The sequence below is a fragment of the Pithys albifrons genome, chromosome 3 (genome assembly GCF_047495875.1).
Source record: "Pithys albifrons albifrons isolate INPA30051 chromosome 3, PitAlb_v1, whole genome shotgun sequence".
Taxonomy (NCBI): domain Eukaryota; kingdom Metazoa; phylum Chordata; class Aves; order Passeriformes; family Thamnophilidae; genus Pithys; species Pithys albifrons.
In genome coordinates, this window is record NC_092460.1 from 95,930,468 (window position 1) to 95,949,863 (window position 19,396).

At 44.1% G+C, this 19,396-nt stretch overlaps 1 protein-coding gene across 2 annotated transcripts in view; it reads right to left on the bottom strand.

Moving 5' to 3' along the window:
* Positions 1 to 18,000, bottom strand: part of CAMK1D (calcium/calmodulin dependent protein kinase ID) — a 221,546-nt gene extending 203,546 nt beyond the window's left edge. The window contains exon 1 of one of the 2 annotated variants that reach the window (XM_071552800.1): positions 17,198 to 18,000. In XM_071552800.1, the coding sequence (XP_071408901.1) occupies positions 17,198 to 17,289 (92 nt within the window). In that variant the 5' untranslated portion in view covers positions 17,290 to 18,000. The remainder of the gene's footprint in view (positions 1 to 17,197) is intronic. The other variant, XM_071552799.1, reaches the window with a different exon arrangement.
* Positions 18,001 to 19,396: the final 1,396 nt, after the last annotated feature.

Genomic DNA, 19,396 nt, shown 5'->3' on the forward strand with positions numbered 1-19,396 from the left:
CCACATGGTTTCTGGAGCACAGCTCCTCTCCTATCCACAGCCCAGCTAAGCAGCCTTTTCCCTCAGGGCTCCTTGCTTAGAGCAGCTGTAGGTTGAAGTGAGACCTACAGCTGTTCATCTTCCCTGCACATTTAGGGGACATTTGATGGGATATCCATCAGCTGGCCCTGTTCTTCAAAGTGGAAAAAGACAGAGTGTTTTACCTTCCAACTCTATAACTTTGCATAATAAAACTGTTTAGACTTGGAGATTTCTTCTGATGAATGCCAAATGCTCTACAGCAGCAGCCTGCACCAGCAGATCTAAATCATGCAGCTTAAATGAAAGCCTGTTTGCCAATTTATGCATGAACTTTACCTTTTTTTCCAGAATCAGAAAAAAAACCTGAATGCACTCTGCCTACAAAAAGGGTTTTTAAAACAATAACACTGCAGTGACTAGAAACACAACTCTATTATTCTTGCATCTCACAGGTACCACCTTTTCTCCATGAAGACATGGAAATGAGGACATTCCTCCAATGGCTTTTACTGTATTTTTGAAGGTGTTTCAAAAAGCTTCAGGGGCACTGTAGCTACCTCTGTGCTGACTTCAGTTACTGAACTGATTTTCAAAAGGCACAAACACTGTTAGATATTAAAAATATCATTAACATCACTAATGCTACAGATGTGTCTTCAATGGAAGACCACATTGTCTTATCACTGGAGGCCTCTTCAGGGCAGCACAAATCCTTATCCACTGCTCTGCAAATCCCACTCTGTTGACACTGTGATGCTAAAACAGCTGCTATTTTCTGACTCCCACTTATAACCTGGATTGCATAGGAGGGGAAACTGCCTTGCAGCTTTACAGTTTCTTACAGTTGTCTCCCTAATGTCCATCCACTGATAAACCTGTACTAGAAAACCCATCAGCCCACTGGTGCTGAGAGCTCTGAGACATTTCTGGAAGGTCCTTCTGCCTTGCTGGGATTCCCAGCACAATGAAAGATGACAACAGTTTCAGAAAACAAAATGCATTTCAGGGTTTACTCTCTTGTCCCATTTGTAGTGTTTCTGAGGTGGGGCTGTCCACCCCTTTTTGGAGTGACTGGTATTTTTAGGAAAGGGATCAGAGTCTGGGTTTGTGTTGCACACAAAGCATCATCTGCAAAACACAAGCATTGCAGCTGAGTTCCCAAGATACTTGGATACAACAGGGGAGATTCTTACCACATTGCTATGACAAAAACAACACCTTGCACGGTGCATTCTGAACATCTCACATGGCATAGCTTTAATTAGTTAGATCTCAAAGTGAGTTACAAAGTAGGTCAGGAACTGTTTGACAGATGGGGAAACCAGGCCAGTGAGGTGCTGCAGCTTCCCCAAGGTCATAAAAAAAGCCCACTGGCACAGTCAGAAACAAAACCCAAGTCTTCCAAATTGTTATCTAGTGATCTTCAACCCAATAAATATCTCTGCCATTAGTCCACACGATCTCCAAAGCTCATGACTTTACAAAGTCTGAGTGGGTACCACTATGGGAGTACCAATATTGGGGCTGTCAGTACTGGCGGAACAGCAAGGACAGTGGATCACAGAAAGGGCCTGGCCAAACAAAAGGAGAACTTGTACTTTTGCCATTACTTTCATGTGAGCTCTAATACTACACATGAATGGCCAGGAAGGCTCTTCATAATTGTTTCCACCTGAATCCTGCCCATATGAAGCACCACAAACACAAAAGCAGCTCAAGGACAATCCATCCCCCTGAGACACAAGTATTTCAGACCAGTGACGCACTCTTACTGAAACACTAAGCACACCCATCTCCCTGTCTCCAGTGGTATCTGGAGGGCTCTCATTTCCCTACCTGACCCCACTTCTCCTCCCTGTCACTACTGCGTGTGAGAGATGTGGAGAGAAGTAAAGGCTTCATATGCATCTCCAAATTGGATAAATGCTGTCTCATTGACATCAAAGGCCAACTCTCTCTGGTTTTACTGGGAGCATAGTTAGGCCACTACAGAGAAATCCTGACCTATGTACTTTTTGATGCTTGCCTGCACTTGTCATGACCAGAGACAGGGAGTGCCAGGAAATGGAATTTCTATTGCATTTCACAGTTGAGACACAGAAACTGCAATAAAATCTGCTATAAATACTGATTCTACCCAGTAAAAAGGACTGAGTGGAAAATGGAGAGCTAAATCCAACAGGACAGTGGGCTACATAGAAAGAAGAATTTTGTTTTGGACTCTGAGGAGACAGCACACATTTCTTAGTTGCATTCTGGGCAGAATTGTCATCTAGTGCATGTCCAGTATTGCTTTTGTCACCAAAATCTTCATATCACAACACACTTGTCTGTGTTAAAAGCTGAACAAAAGAAAACCATCAGCCTTACAGATACAGTAAGTGATGTCTAAAGGTTATGTATTTTGACTGTTAGACAGAGTTTCGTGTAAAGCCTTCAAGAAGATCTAAAAGTTTATTCCACATCCCTCCATGATCAAGGGGGAGCCAAGTTTAAACCCAAAGACTCCTTTTCTCCCTGTAAGTTCTGATACTTTTGCAGCTACACCAATAATATATTAAGAGAGACCAGCATAGACAGAGGGCTTGATTCTTGCCTGAAACACCATTTTTTGTATAAACTGTATTAATCTAGATATTAAATTATGTAGATATACGGTCATCCAATGCTCAAACCACTCTAATTTACTTCAGAAAAAAGAAAGAAAATCAGCATAATACCTTGCTGACACTCTGTAATTTGTCCTTATGGACCATGATAGACACAAGTATTCAGCAAGAGCCACAGCAGAAACAGATGCCAGCAGATGGTATTATCCTGAACAAAATCAATTAAGGACATTTACAATATGTCAAAAGTGCAGCTACAAAAACAAAGTGTAGACCTGTACATCTGTTTCTTAATGAAGCCATTACACATTTGACAGTTAGCCAGCAAGCCACAAGATAAACGCTACAGCAACACCAATAATAGATAAAGAAATACCATACATATTCAGTTTCTTCAACAGTCACCATAAAATACAAGATGCTGAGCAGACACTGAGTAACCAGATACTAGAAGTCCATATGTCATGCATAAATGTAGCAAAAATATAAGCATACGAGTTTTCAGTATCACAGATTCTGTAAGAACTGTGATTTGCTCAAAAATTATAGCAATAGGAGTCATATGGCACTGATAAGTTAAGAAATACTATTCTCTTCCCTAACGCGTTCCTCTGGTATATTTCAAAGGCTTCTTGGAACCCTGTCACCTTGACTGAAATAAAAAGAAAAGTGCTCACAGTTCCCTTAAAGTTGTTATGACATCTCTGAGAACCCAGTGAGATACAAGAAGCATAACGAGAAACACAGCCAGGTACATCCATGGCATCTTGTAACTATATAAAACACAAATGGACCAAGGGAATCCCAGAGTTATTTGTGCAGGGGACAAAAGTCCTACATTGGTGGGGTCTCCACAGAGAAGATGAGAGGTGGAAACATTTCATAGCAGAGGGGAAAATGATCTCTCTTGTGCCACAGCTTCATTCGAAGTATGCGGACCCCATTTATGGAAGGAAAGGGTAAGAGCAGGGAGCACCTGCTGCTGAAGATGGCATTCAGTGCCCACTGTGACAGTCACTATAAATTGTTTTTATTGGTGGCTTGCTGCAGAAACCACCCACTGCTACCACTGGGACGGGACCACAGCCTGGTGCAGCACAATGAAAGCTCTGGTATAAAATAGAGGGTGGCATCAACTTGGTGTACAAGGGCTGTTATTCAGCTCCTAGGGAACTTATACCAAGCTTCTCCTACATTAGCTGCCAAATGAATGAAATATTCAGAAATATTTACATTAAGTGTTAATAAGGGCTGAGGGAAGGGTTTCCTTACGGACCTTGGAAAAATCAGCCTTAGCACTGAGTGAAAAATGTACTCACACTGTGCACCAGAGCAATGCATTGTTCATTTTTACTGAGGCCCAGATGACAGTCTCGTTAGACCAGAGATGGATTAAAGACTAATGATCTGGTAAATAATGTCACTGTGGGCCACGCAGCACTTCATCCAAGCAGCACCACTGAAAACAGACAACTGGATGGGGATTGCAAGGATAAAAAACCATAAGGCTTTAACAATGACATTCCTTGGGTGAGGGGGGGAAAGCACTGCATATTTACATTTCATCTGCTTTGTAAATTGATTTTTGTCATGTTACCTGTCAAACTGTTGAACAAACTGAGTAATTGCTTAAGCAGCTTGATAGAAACGTGACATATCATTCAAGCATTGTGATTCTTTGTTCTCACATATCTCATTAAGAAATGATGATTGGTTCTGCTTACAGCCCTTAAGTCAAATTCAGTACCCACTGACACACAAATTCAACCTGGCATCTACTAATTTTTTATTGTTCTCAGACAGGAATTGTTCCTGGTGAAGTGGCTCTTGCAAACCACTTCAGTGTGGTGGCTGATGATTTTCTAAAGACACAAGACAGAAGGGAAAAAAAGCCTGCAACTGACTTACCTGCTGATTTATAGTGTCTTTGGAATGAAAAGAAATAAAACTTCTTGTACTTTGTATTTTTTCCCTTCCCCCACCTCCTCTTTGGAGAGCTATTTTTAACTTGTATCATTGCATTAAATAAATACACAGCACACCCCTGAAAACAACTGGGCTGGCAGAAGATGTGAACCACCCTGAGGGACATGCCCAGCCCCTTCCTCTTCTCTTCTGGAAATGCAACCTGCTCCTTCACAGCCTTGTGACTTTATCTTGACGTTTGAAACCTGAGTAAGGAGCATGAAATGCTGCTATTCCAGCTGCTGCTGTGTAGGATGGGCTTTTCCTGACTCCCAAAGGAAAACTGCCAAGCTGTGCCATCAAATGCAGAATTTTACAGTAACTTTGAGATGCTACAAATCATTTAGGAGAAAAGAAGAAGAGAAACAGACCTGGTGTGCTTTTGTGTGCTACCCTCTGGCTTTAGGGAGATCTGCTCAGAAGACAAAGCCAACAAACAAGGAGGTGTCTAGGAAGACATTTTACAGGCACATTCCAAAGCCAAAACTAGTATTTTTTTAATCAATCTCCCTATATTCCATATTTTGCCTTGGTGTTAAAGCACCAAAATACCTAAGCCCTGTTACGCCCCAAGGGTTGTTGCTTAAATAATAGCAGCAAAGGGACTGGATTGCAGAAAGTAACGTACTCACCACCACAATGACATCAGCAGGTGGGTCTTTAATCAGCACAACTTTGCAAGCCACCCCTGTACAGCAGCAGAAGGCAACAAGCAGTTGCCATCCCCCTGCAGGCAGTGGTGATGTCAAATGTGGACAGTGAAGATACTTCAACCATCCTATTTTGAAGGAGAGTCCCTCACAGACTACTCAAGACAGACTTCCAAATACCAAGCACAACATTAGTTAATTCACCCTCCACTTGCTGCTATCGAGCTTGCACCCAAAAATAGTTCAAACTTCATCTGCTCTGCACCACCTTCATTTGTCCATGCAAAGGGTGCTTTAACTAAACAAATAAAGCCCTTGTCTGACCCAAAGGAAGATGCTTTGCTGTCTTCCAGCTGTGCACACCTGCAGGATGTGACTCTGGCACTGCACCCTACCAAAGGGGTTCATCCAGGATTTACACAGGAGATAAAAAGCAGGCATTTCATGTAGCAAAGGTAACATGGAGATGAAGGACAGGAGGAGAGGGAAGGGCCATCGTTCTGTTACTTTTTATTTGTTTTGGTTCAATCTCATTAGCTAATTGAACACAGGGGCACCACACAGTTCCTGTTTAAATCTCAGGCAAACTGAGCATTTTCCTTCCCATATTTCAGAGGGCCTCCCAGGAGTGTCTCCAAAGTGGAGGCAAAGGGCCATGGGGAACCAGGATCATCACAGGGCCAAGACTGCCCCTGAGAGCATCCCATGGGCTCCAGTCACAACCTGAGCAAGGTCAAACACTGCATATTTCAGCACTACCAAAGTCATCTCCATTAAAGATGACAGGTTGGGAAAAAGTCACTATCCCACTTTCATCACTGAGAGCAAATGAATGGTGATCAAGGGTAAAAACAGTCATTGGCTGGACTGAGGTCTTACCTCAGTAGACGGAAGGAGACAACAGAAAAACACCTCTCAAGATGTCAGAGCATAAACAAAGGCATCTAGAAGTCTGCTAAAGCCACTTTGCATCCTCCTCATTGCTGGGGATATCCTCATGCTGAATTCTGGGTTAGACCCTTCATTAGGGATAATGAAGCTTAGATGACACAGGCAGGCATTACTCTCCTGCCTTCCCCTAAATGCAACTCAAATATCAAGAGAAATGCAAACTAAAAAATGAATTAACAGTGTTCACAATGCTCTTAAACATTTTTTACCAAATGTTTCAGGTCATTCTCTGTGCGTTTATTAATTAAGCCAAACAACATGCTGTGTGGCAAGAAACCAACACTATATATTACTTTATGAATAGTATTTTCAATGTGTGGGTATATATAATACTGTATATATATATATATACATATAGACACTAGACTTACATGTATGTAAAAGGCTCCTCCACCTTCCTCACAACCACAGAGCAATGCAAGATAAAGATGTCACAACACCACACCATCTCCAGTGCAAACACCAGCACTGAAGCTGCTGCACATTGTAGTGATCACCGATGGGAAATGATGAAAGTGTTCCCTGGTGCAATGCACAAGCTCTCCTGTCCAGAGAACCCACAACCATGAAGTTTTGCAGCTCACGAACACGGAGGGGGACTCAGCAGCCTGTAGAGCCAATTAAGCTCAAAGCATCCCATTTAGAGGAGTCCACCTAGGCATTGAGCTACAGCTGAATCCCATTGCTCTGCCTTGCCCCAGACCCCTTCTTGTGTCTTTCCCCCCAAGCAGCCCCACTCACCTGCAGAATGAGCATATTCTCAGCTTTAGCACTCGTTATGTTCCCTTTCTGCAGTGCCTGCAGGGCACACGTTTGCTTTGTGGACACAAATCATCTCAGCTGTCACTCAGGAATCCCTGAATCACTTTCACTGCTTTCCATTAAAAATATGAGATTCATCAGAGAGCTCATTCAATGTACTTGCCTACAAAGCTCTGCAGGAGTTTTTTTTCAGAGTCTCTCTCTTAAGAGCACAAGATTTATGTCTATGACATAAATTGCATGGCTATGGACAGGAAAATTAGTCAGTAAAACTACTCCAGATACACCTCAATGTGCCCAAGAGCAGCTTGCAGGACCTGTATGTCCTATGCCCATGTGCTTTTGAGAACTGTTTTTCTCAGCTCATTTCTTGGTACATTCTCCTTCAGTGTTTAAATAAATAGCCATCTGTTCTTAAAAAGCATAAGCTCAAGTCAAACCTGTGACATGAGATGTTTCCCTTCCATGTGAGTTATTTCTCTCACGCTCCAGTGCCTGGGTCATTAGGCCAAAAGGAGTGACACTGTTTTTCTTCTCCATAAATGTTTTTATCTCAACATCTTCTAATGGTGCATCAAGCAACTTGGCTAAAAAGCTGCATGTTGTTTGTCCCTCTCATCTCTCCCTAAGGAAGATAAGGGTTTTTTTTCTGGTTTGTGGTGTTTTTTTACATTTGGGAGCATTTTATGTTGGGAGGCAGAGCTTGTTTGCTTTGCAATATTCAGGTTGCTATGCAATTATGCTAGAGAAGGTGTCTCAAAACACCATGGCTTGCACTCAGAGGAGGTGGTGTTTTTATGATGTTCATCAGCAGCCCATGAAAAAGCTTAACAGTGTCAGATTTTCCCCTCAAAAAATGTTACGCCTCTTGAACAAATTAATTACCCCCCTGTGGCACTACATGCCATTAAAGCAGAGGTGTAAGACTAATGCTGATCCCAGAGCTTTGGGTAGTCTTTAAGTTATCTCAGGTCCCAGCTACAAAAAGTCCTGAAGAGAAGGCCTTTGAATTTGCTCAGGTGTTATGCCAGAAAACAGGGCAGGGAGCATGAAACAACCTTAATGTGCTCACAGTACCTGGTGCCACTGACAGTGCACACCAAGCACTCTGCTATGCCTGGAATTTCCAAAACACTGCAGCCTTCATGGCTGGGCACATTGTGCTGATCTACTTATGCTGAGAGGCATGAGAAGACAGAGTGAGCAGTGGGAGGGAATCTCCAAGCCAACTCAATAGAACAGTGAAGGACTACTCAGGGGTGCTCTGGCAGTTTCTCTCAACTATGGCTGAATTTGATAGCAACCTGTGCCTTCCCCAGAGGAGTTTTCCATGTGGCTGCAAATACTCTAAGTGCTCTCCTCTCCCCTCACCCCCTCAGCTCCCTTCTGTGTTGTTTGTATTTTCCATGTAATTTTGTTTTATTCACAGTTTTTCATCCAATCATTTCCCTCATTTCTGCCCTTACCCATCACAGTGGGTAGCAGGGTCACAGCTGATGAGTTTATATGGAAAAGTGATGCCTGCTTGAATTCAGGTGCTTCAAATTATTTAAGCTGGGATGGGATGATGGGATCCTGCTGGGAGTGATCCCACATCACCCCAAGAACTGCCTGGTCTGTTCCAGCTCTTTATAGCCGTGGGCAGTCCTGGATTCCTCTGAGCAGCTGAAACAACACAGCAATAAAGCCCCCACGCTGTTACCAACAGCACACAGACAGTGCTTTGCATCTTCAGACCTTAACTAGTAAAAACAAATTATATGTGATGACTCTGGGTGAATCACATATAAATAAATATATTTTGAAGACATTGGTGCTGACACAGTGCCTGCTACTAAAAGAAGCAGGACAGTCTCCTGGATAAGGTTGGACTTCAGATTCAGGCTCAGCTTCAGGTGTACAAGTGACACACTTTCTCATTTTTAAGAAAACAGCGTAAGCACTTTTGTCTTATTTATTTAGTTTATAAGTTCTCCAGGGTACAAACAGTCTTTTACTCTGGTGTTTGCAGTATTCCTAGCTCAACAGTGCCCAGTCTCATTGAGGCCAATAAAAGGAACAGTAAAAACACAAACAAAAAACCAAACCAAACCAAACCAAAAAACACACCAACAACCGCTCCCCCATCCCTCCCCCCAAGTATTTTAGACCCTTCCTATTTTACTTCCTAGTGTCCAACCCTCAGAGACACACAGGGCTTCTCAGCCTTCACAAATCTTTTCATTGAAGCTCCTAGAAAGACCTGCAAACCTTCACAGCCCAGCACTGATGAACAGGGATTTCCTACTCTCCTTAATCTCCAAACTGCCACACCAGCCCTCACCAAACAAACAGGGAGGTTAAGGGCTTTCAGACCACAGAAATTCCATGGATCCTGACCTCACTCTACTCCCATCAGCCATGGATTAAACTTCTAGATCTTCTGGACTCTGGCAACTGAGCATGAGATGGAACTCCCAGCTCTTGTGTGCTCAGGCTTGAAAGAACATACCTTCAAATACACAACCTAAATTTGGGAGAGCATTGAGAGCAGGACAAAGAGAAGAGTCCACTGCACAAGAAGTACACAGGCAAAGGGTCTCGGGTGGAGATGCCACAGTGTTTCACCTTATTGCTGCTTGTGGTAAACACTCATGTTCATTTGCATCACTAAAAGCACCTCCTTTTCGTTCCTCCTGGAAACTGTAACTAGAAACTGTTTGGTTTATCTCCAGTTTGGGATATAAGAAAATCAAAACAAAAATAAATCCTCAATCATCTAAGCTAGTATGTTTTCTGTCATGGACTTCTTTCCATTTTCTTTTGAAAAAGGTATTTTAAGAACTGTGTTACATAGTCCAGTTGTCCAAAACTACTAATATTTTAACTGTGACACATGATATTGCTCAGGTAAAGATCAAACAAAATCAGCAATCTATTGTTACAGAGGATCCCCCGCCGTGTGTTCAGCTGTCCCACATACAGATCAGATCCAAAACAGAGCTTCCCAGTAGCTTTTTCTTAGCACATCCAGTGCTAGAAGAAAGAAAAAAAAGGCTTTTTAAGTCAGCCAAAAAATTCTGTTACAGAGTATTATTTTAATTTAACCTCATACAATCTGTTTGGTGAGTAATTCTGGCACAAAACTCAATACGCTGCTTTCAACATGAAAACATCAGTGAAGGGCCTTCAAAAGTTTATTAACAATCTGTTATTTATAGTTTTCTTTTTCAAAAATGATTGGCACAACATTCAGAGGAAAATTATAGGAACTGCCAAGTCAGATAATAAAAAGCCATATCAGTGTTAAGATTTGATAGAAAGGTTTTAAGGAACAGTAGAGAAATGAGAAAGTCTGATTGCTAAGCTATTTGTCATTCAACAACAGCCCAATCACACACATATGTTTGCAAATTATTGTTATTGTTGTTAATTATTATTTACAGAGAAGCACTGAAATGCAAGGTGGTTTGAATTCCAAATTAAAATGACAGATCGCTGCCCCAAGGAATTTTTTACTCCTCCTTTCACTCATTACCTGTTTACTAACAGGACCCATTCAGTTGCAACTTGTTTTCATGCTGTCTAAAATGAATAGAAAATTAGGTCCTATTAAGTAATCACGAATATAAACTGTGAGTCACTGGTTAAGTGAACACCATTACTGGCAATAAATTCAGAATCCTGTTATGAGTTGCTTATTATTGTCAAGCAAACCAAAACAATACAGCTTTATTCAATATTAATTGTATCCTTGGATGCTTGAAAGGATTAAATAACCCCAACTAATATTCCACACATAGCCAGGAGAACTGTGTGTGAAGGACAACAAAAATAATTGAGGTCAGTAACTAAGGTAGGGAGAGAAAAAGGGAGGAAAACATACATCAGGAGATATTTCAGCTCCTGTGTGAAAGCAGATGGAGGGCGAAGGAAGCAGACAGGCTGCTCCAGATGGTGGGAGTGGCGGTGAGGGCTCTCACACCCACTGTGTTGTGGCTGTGATGGGAAGAAGAGACTTTTGGTTAAAGGATTTACTACAGGCCTTCAAAGACTTGAGTTCAGCTCTGTCCACTGCCCCTCCACCAGGTCTTCAGACCCTTTGGGTTTTGCTTGTTGTGAGCTTTTGGGTGTCCTTTGCTGTACCTCTGCAGCTGCCCAAAAGTACCCATATTTTCATGCATGCTTTGCCCTCACTTACATCCACCCCAACAGGAGCTGTGGACTCCATAGGGCTTGTACTGAGGTCCTGAGTACTAATACTGAGTGTCAGCCTAGGAAAGGATCACATTTTCCTAAGTCTTGTGCAAAAAATAAGTGGGAAAAATCCCCTGACTAGTGTATACCAACCCAAATATCTTACAGTCACCTTGCTGGTCAAACACACTTCTGGCTGCACAGGAGAGCAGGTATCCCCTGGCAGCAGGAACTCAGACAGGACACAGATGTACTTGAACAAGAACAGCCACGGAGAGACAAGGCAGGGAAAAAAGAGGTCAGGGAACAAAACTAGCAGAAAAACATGCTCCTGAAGGAAGCATGAACACATATGTGAGCTGACAATACAGCAACTCTGTGTCTCCAAAATGATGGATTTACCTGAAAGCTTTTGATTGTTGAGTATTTTGGAATCTTAAATTCAGATGATGAAAGAAAATTGACCTTTATGCTACACTGTTGCCCCAAACAAGCACTGTCCAAAATGCACCCCTGAACCACACTTGGAAAGCTGTCAAAAATCCATTTCCACTAATGGCTCCCAATTTTTCTCCCAGTCCTCACCATCAGACTTTAAAACTATTGGCCATCTTGCTCTTCCTCTTTTTCCGTTTCAATTCCAACTGAACGCTCAAACCTGTTATTTTCTGTAACTGTTCAACGGACACCAACAGTCTACATTACAAGATACTACAATTCACACTGAAAATAGTAGGGACTTGTTGTTTTTAAATATACCATTGTTTTTAAGCATAACATTGTTTTTAAGGATAGCAAACAGGACTACTGAGTTTAAAACAAAATGTGTCACCTTAAGGGAGTCCTAACAATATTTTTCTGCTTACCCTATATAGCATGCACAAACTGAAACATCTGAGTTGTTTCACACATTAGGTTAAACATTAATACCTGGTCCTCAGCTTTCCCTCCTCCCACAGATGCTGGAGAGGCGCTATAGGCACCGTGCACCTCTTGGCACAGGGTATCCCTGACCCCACATGGGTTTGATGGGGAGACTCCCACAGTTAAAGATTTTAAAGTCAGAAATGACCATGAAATATCTTCCTCTGTAAACAAGGACAAGAGGCTCTCTCCTGGAGACTCCTTCATGAATCCTGAGAGCCTTCAGAGCTCCTAGAATATCATCCCAGAGGAGATGGAACCACTTGCCTTCATGGTTTGCTGCAGTGGTTCATCAACCTTCCCCCTGAAAACATGCACCTTAACTTCAGACCTCTGAGATCCTGTACTTTCTCACAAAAGATTTTTTTTATGTGAAATGCTTCTTTAATGCAATTTTTTTCAAAAATAGATTAAAAAAAAGGCAAAATACTGAACTGAGGAAAATACGAAACAGTCTGACAGAGCCACTGCTGCCTTACTGAGGTGTCATAAAAGACAGGCAGAAATTTCTGGTAATGTCAGCAGAAACAGGAAAATCAGACAAACTCTTCAATCGTCACAGGGATATGGAGCCAGGGGAAGCAGGAATATCAACATGTTTCTTTACCTCTTGAGAATTTCCAAATCCAGAAGGGAACAACCATTGAGTAACTTGCACGATGCCTCAAGTTAAATGGCTCAACAGGGATGATTTGTTGTGTTGAATCCAACACAAGTGCTTGTGGCACCCAGTTGATGAGAAAGCAAGACCTTTGACCAGAGACAAACAGATCCTGAGCCCACTGGCACCTCCCAGCACCTCCCCTCTACACAGCACCCTCCGCTGGGGCACCTCCACCAGGACGTGTCCTCACCACCGGCATCCTCTCACCAGTGGGAGTCAGTGACAGCCTGCACATGGGGGAAGGTCCCATGAAGGACATGAGAGGACAGAAACACAGCAGACAGCACGTCAAGAGTTTGTGACGATGTGTGTGTGCATGTGGGTGTGTGAGAAAGAAAATAGACGTGCGAGGAGGACACGCAGTGACTTCATTTCACAGCATGAACAAGCACGCACGGGTGTGTGGAAGAGCCATGGAGAGTGCCAGGAGCCCATTAAATGGCATAAGACTATGGAAGTGACAGAGATGAACCAAAAATTACCACAGAGTCCCCGAGAAAACAGAACCACCTGTAAGTTTTCTCTATATTGTATTTTAGGAAAGTACTGGAAACTTGTTTGTCTTCCCACACAGCTCGTACTATGTTATGGCTATATCCGTGCAACTCCCTGTGTTAGCATTACTAAGCTTGAAGGAATCCACCACATCATTTTTAAGTACAGCACTGGTATTTCCATAGTTACTAAGTCTGAGCCTTTCTAAATATTATAACTTCATCATAACTCTGATGTCAATAAGGCTTAATGACAGATACCTTAGAAATGCAGGGCATATCTAATTAGGCAGATCAAACGATAGAAGAGTTTTCTTTTTCACAAGAGAACAGCATGGTGTTTCTTATTACTCCTTGGATGTCAAAATCCTAGTTTTAAAATGTCTTAGACGCAATTTCAATTAAATATGGAGAAAAAAGATTGTATTTCTTATTTCTGTGATCACTCATCTTGTTATCAGCTTCCTGCTATTACGAAGCTTCACATCTCCCAAGGGCTGGGGCAGAAATCCCTTTCTTCAGGCAGGCCCTCAGTTTTCCTCTCAATTCCTCCTCCAGGGGAAATTGAGTAGAGCTACAATAGGTTAATTTGTGGAAAATTAAAAAGATAAACAATTAGTCAGACCTTCTTCTTTCCTCAAGCATACCTGTCTTGACTTGGAAGGAACTGAAAATTGCATCAGCTGAAGATCTGGCCTACTGCTATGATTTTATTCTATCCTTGATTTAGTTTGTTTGTTTCTTCCTAGCCACTTTTTCAGGATATGTAATTTCACTTTCAATGACTCAGTAGTGAACAGGCCCAGTTTCAAGATGGGGAACTCAATGAACCTGCATGTAGACAGCGTGGTTCACTGTTGTGTTACTGCAGTCCTACATGGCCTGCAACAGCCCAATGTAATAAAATATTAAGTATATTAATTGCATATTAATATTACCAAAATATTTTGTTGACATTCTAGTACCCAAGAGGTTGCAGCCCCAAATTAAGATTGCACATGCTTTAATATCTGCATAAATACAGAACAGGGTAAGTACAGGTCTGGGTACATCTGAGCCAGCGCTGCATTGCTGGTACTTCTTTAGAAAAACACTGTTGCCCAATAGCACAGAGCAGAGCAAACAACACAGCCCTGAGCCACCAGAGGAAACCACTCTTTGGGTGGAAAAGAGCTACTTTCTTACAGCTGGAACTGACGTCCAATTCAATTTCAGAATCAGTGTGACTGGACATGATTTACAGGGACATGTAAATAATTAATACCAGCTCTGGAAGGGAGAGCTGGGTACTCATTAGAGGTTCCTTGAAACCCAAATGATAAAATGATTAACTGACTTCAGATCTTTTTAACAATTCCAGCAATTTTAAGTCTCCCATGTTAAAGATTTGCTGAAGAGCTTTCATTCAGATGAAAGGCTCTTTTCAGAGAGCAAATCATTAATAGAGTATACACATAGATCTAACATTCTCAAATCAATGCACTTGAACTAAAATATGCTTTTAAAGTTTCCTTTTCACTTTCTTCCTCAATTCTAGGCTTTAGTGCATTTTTTTCTCTAACAAATTTTACCACAGACAATTAAGACTGCTGCATGAAAAAGGGCTGGTTTTCTGTTAAAAGTGCTTTTAGCACTTTGGCATCCTGAAATGGAATGGCAGAGAAATGCAAAATACAGCTACTACACTAACCCAGTGCATTTCATCTGACATGCCAAGTTTTACACTCCGTGCTAAAGAAAAATCTATGAGACAGTGAGATGAAGTGATGGCTGTCCAACACAGTTCAGCATTACAGTGTATGAGGGACTAAAGCAGATTTTATCCCTGCTCCTAAATAATGCCAGAGGAAGACATTTTGGTCCAAAGACTTTAAAGCTATTTCTACTTTTCCTTAATTCCTATTTAAATCCTTGCTTAGCGATAACTGAGAAGTGTCCTATCACTTCGACTCCCAGCCCCTGTGTGTCTGCTGCCAAGCCAGTGAGCTTCACTGCCTTCAGCGGGAATGGAACAGGCACTTTAATGATTTGCTCAGCAACGGCCTAAATTTTTTAAGTTTCACACCCTTGTAAGTCACATCAGAGCTGGTAGGAACTGCAGGTGTTGTGCTGGTGGGCGGCCAAGGACAGAACCAAAACTCAGATTCAAATCTTCTAATTATCAGCCCTTCCTTGGAAGCTCAGGAATGCACAACCAGAAGGCAACCCACATGTAGGCTGTTATGTGCACATACATTGATGATTAATGCAGACATTAATACTATGTCTGGAAAAGAAAACAGCTCTGTTTACTTTATACGGGCCCAGGTTTGTAACACTTGTTTTAATTTTCTAAAACTTTTTATTGACTGTTAAGTTTAAAAACTTCACTGCTTCTACTCGCATCAGAAAGGATTTACTAACCAAACTGTGAGGCTCAGTGGTTAATACTTTGAGGCACTAATTGGCCATTTTTAATGAATTTAATTTGCAACAGCCATGCTAATACACATAACTATTAACTCTGACCAGCTCTACCTTCCATGGGACCTACACCTGCTCCCATTGACTTCAGTGGGATACAGACCAAGGCCACGGCATTAATTCTTCCTGGATCTGTTCAGCAGCACAAATTAACCCTCTCAGGTGGCTTCAACACAACGACCAGAGAGGTGACAGAGAGTCGTGCAACGGGAACCACAGAGAACTGTCCCGCTGCTCCAGTGACCCTCAGTGCTTTGAAACTTTGTTCCCCAACACCTCTTTGCTCAGGAAGGAAACTGCACGGCTAAGGTGACAAGCAGGGTATGTCTCTCCCAGCATGAAATTCTGACAGCAAAACTCAATGAAGGTGACGAGAATACACCACAACACTTGGCTCTTACGCTGCACTTTGCTTCTTCAGAGACCTGGACAGACACTAATTTGATTTGCTAAGTCAGTGTTTTTCTGAGGGCTTTGCTATCAGCTCATCACGGCTGAGCTGCGTGACCCACCTCCATATTAAAGACCAGCCTGATTCTTACTCGCAGCCTGTTCAAAAGAAACCAGCGAGTCCACGAACCAGGAATACTCTGTTTATAGAGAGCCCTCCCTTGGAAGCAGAAAGAAACTGAAATATTACAGTCAAAACTTGTTAAACTGTGTTTTGGAAGTGGCACGCAGCGTAGGAAAATCACTACTTGGGATTAACAATGTGTCGTTTTGAGACACGCTTAAAGTAGCAATTAAAGTAGTGAGAACAAAGCAAGGAGGAGCACTCCCAATACAATCCAAGCTTAATTACAACGTATATACACCCATATATACACAGCAGCCCGTACGCTGACTCCCTTCAGCACTCCCGGCTCTCTACCTCTATAATATCCTGTATGCAAAAATTACTTTTAACAAAAATAAAACTCTTTGCTCAGCCAAAAAAGCACCAGCCTGCACCCCGCTCCCTTGCACCATCTGTGCGTGTTTATTCTCAGCCTTCTGAAAAAAACCCCAACCCTTTAACGTTTTACTAATCTTTATGCCCCGCCACTATAAATAAAACAAATAAAGCCCAACAACAGTTAAGCATCGTAGCTAAAACACATCCAATCCACTCCGATTATTTCTGCTCGTCTGTCCACGAATAGCTGCAGCCATCGGCTTTAGGGGAAGCGTGCAAGTCAGCCCGCATTTATTTACAGTTGCACTATCAAGAAAAAGCCTTTCCCCGTCTCCTCATTATATGAATATTTTAAAACACTTGGGGTTTCCCCTTTTTTACCTCTTTTTTTGTGTGGGGCGGGGGGAGCGAGGGGCGACGCTAGCCCAGCTCCTGCCTCTCAGTTCTATTTTCCCCCGCGTTTCCAGGTCGCCCCGACTTCTTGCTCGGAGGGATGCGCGGGGCGCGGAGCAGCCCCGCACACAGAGATGCGCACCGGGGACACGGACCCACCCGAGCACCCCCGGAGGAAGGGACAGCGCCCGCAGCCTCCCGGCCCCCGCAGCCCCGAACCCGCCACTTACGTCCCCAGCGTCTCCTTGAACTCGAAGATCTTCTTGATGTCCTCTGCCTGTTTCTTCCAGGAGCCGCCGCCGTCCCCGTTTTCCCGGGCCATGGCCGCGCAGTCCCGCGGATGCCGCGCCGGCGGCTCCGAGCCCTCGGGCGGCTTTTGCTTTCTCTTCTGCCGCGGCGGCAGCGGCAGCAGCTGCTGCTGTTTCTTCTTCTTCTTCTAGTTTTTTTTCCTCCTCCTCCTTCTCCCCTTCCTCCTCCTCCTCACACTTCCTGCCCGCCGCCGCTTTTATTTCCTCCGCGCTCCGGCGGGCTCCGCGAGTGTCACTTTTCCTGGGCTATTTCCTCCCAACTTTCTCTTCCCCCACCTCTCTCCTCCCCTCCTCCGCTCCCCTCTCTCGCTCCGTGGAACCGCTGGCGGGGCTGCCCCGTCCCTCCCTCCCTCCTTGCGCGCACCCGCGTCCTGGGGTCACTTTGCTCCCTGACTGACACACCCCGCGGAAAAGTCCCTCTTTTTTTTGTTGTTTTGTTTTCTCTTTTTTCTTTCTTTCTTTTTTTTTAGGGGAAGGGAGGTCACCGTTTCTCTTCCCCCACCCCCTGCGCGGGATGCCCAGCTCCCGGGCGCGGTGCGGTGAGGTGCGGGAGCGATGCGGCCCCGCGGGCACAGCGGCTGTGCGCGGTTGTTATGGCAATGGGAGAAGGAGGAAGAGGAAGAGGAGGAAGAAGAGGAGGAGGAGGGAGAAGGAGTAGGCAGCCCCGCCGCTGCTCTGCTGCCTGGCGCTGCCCCTCCTGACTGAATGAAGATAATTCGCATTGCACCAAAACCGCGCACGTCAAACGGGAGGGGAGGGAAAGCAGCGAGAGGGAAAAAAAAAAGGGAAAGCGGGGGGGGTGGGGGGGTGGAACTGAAAAGCTACACCCCAAGCGGCCGTGCTGCCTGGCCCGGCGCTGCGCGGGGCTGCGCAGGGATGCGCGGGGGCGGTGATGCCCACCTGCCTCGCACGCAAACACACACTCCTGGGATGCAGAAACGCAGCCCTTGGCAAGGACCACCCTTGCCCAGCACAGCCCTCGGTGCACCCAGCGAAGCAAGGGACACCCAAACAGAGGGGTCGCGCAGCCCAGGGGCAGGTGATGGGCACCGCGCAGCCCCGGCGAGAGCCCCAGGCCCTGACACGGTGCCCACCCCGCCGGCAACGCCGTCTGAGCCGGGCACGGCGTCGGCCTGTCACACTGTCACACACGCGTGGCTGGGATTATTGCTAAAAGCAGCTTTTTCTCAGCGACATTGAGACCTCTAGCGTCGTCGCATCGGGCATGGGCTGAGCTCTGATGCGGGGTGACAGGCAGGATTCCTCAGACATCAGAGGAAATGATAGTCTGGGCTAACTGAGATATGTTTATAGTTAAGAGTTTTGGGCTGCAGTTTCAGAGGATGTAAAACACTAAAAAACTGCAATTCTTCTGGGACACCCGAGTTAGGGGACTAAATCAGAGGCTTTGCTGCCAGCAGGCACAGGCACTCCAGTGTCTCCAGTGCACTTCCAGACCTGATCAGCTCCAAACTGATCATCAAATCAGGACCTGGAATTAAATCCAAATACAAGGAGCTTACTTAAAAACAGCTGTGACTGTATGCACATAACTGTTTAACATGTATTGTGTCTTTTGATAGAGTCCTTAAAATTCTATTTTAGAAGCTGATTTTCCAGATTTCTCACATTTTATGAGTAGAATTTACAAGGTATCAGCCTGCAAGCATTTCCCTGGGTCTGGGCTGAGCTGTGCCTCTCATCTCAGAAAGTCTGCGTCAGATGTGGAAGTTCAGAGGTGCTGGAAGGTGTAAATTTGGAATACAGGTTGGGGTGTTTGGTCAATGCTACCCTCTGCTGGGCAGAGCCACTCGGCTTTGCATGTGCCATCTCCTGTGATTTATTACTGTGCCCCTCTACTCTGATGCTTTGGTGGCTTATTCCTATCTTCCTACTACCTCCAGGATTTTCTTTATTGCATGATCCTTCCACACTGCTCCATGGCAGTGCCACCAGGAGGCCCCCGCTGGCTACCTCAAAATGGGACAGCGTTCCTGGGAAATGAAAGATGTGACTGACCTAAAAAGATGCATCTGGCTACCAAATCCAAGTGTCCCTTCAACCTGCACCACCGTGATTTTTTCCCTCTTTTTCACATGTAAATCTCTTGGTATTAGAAAT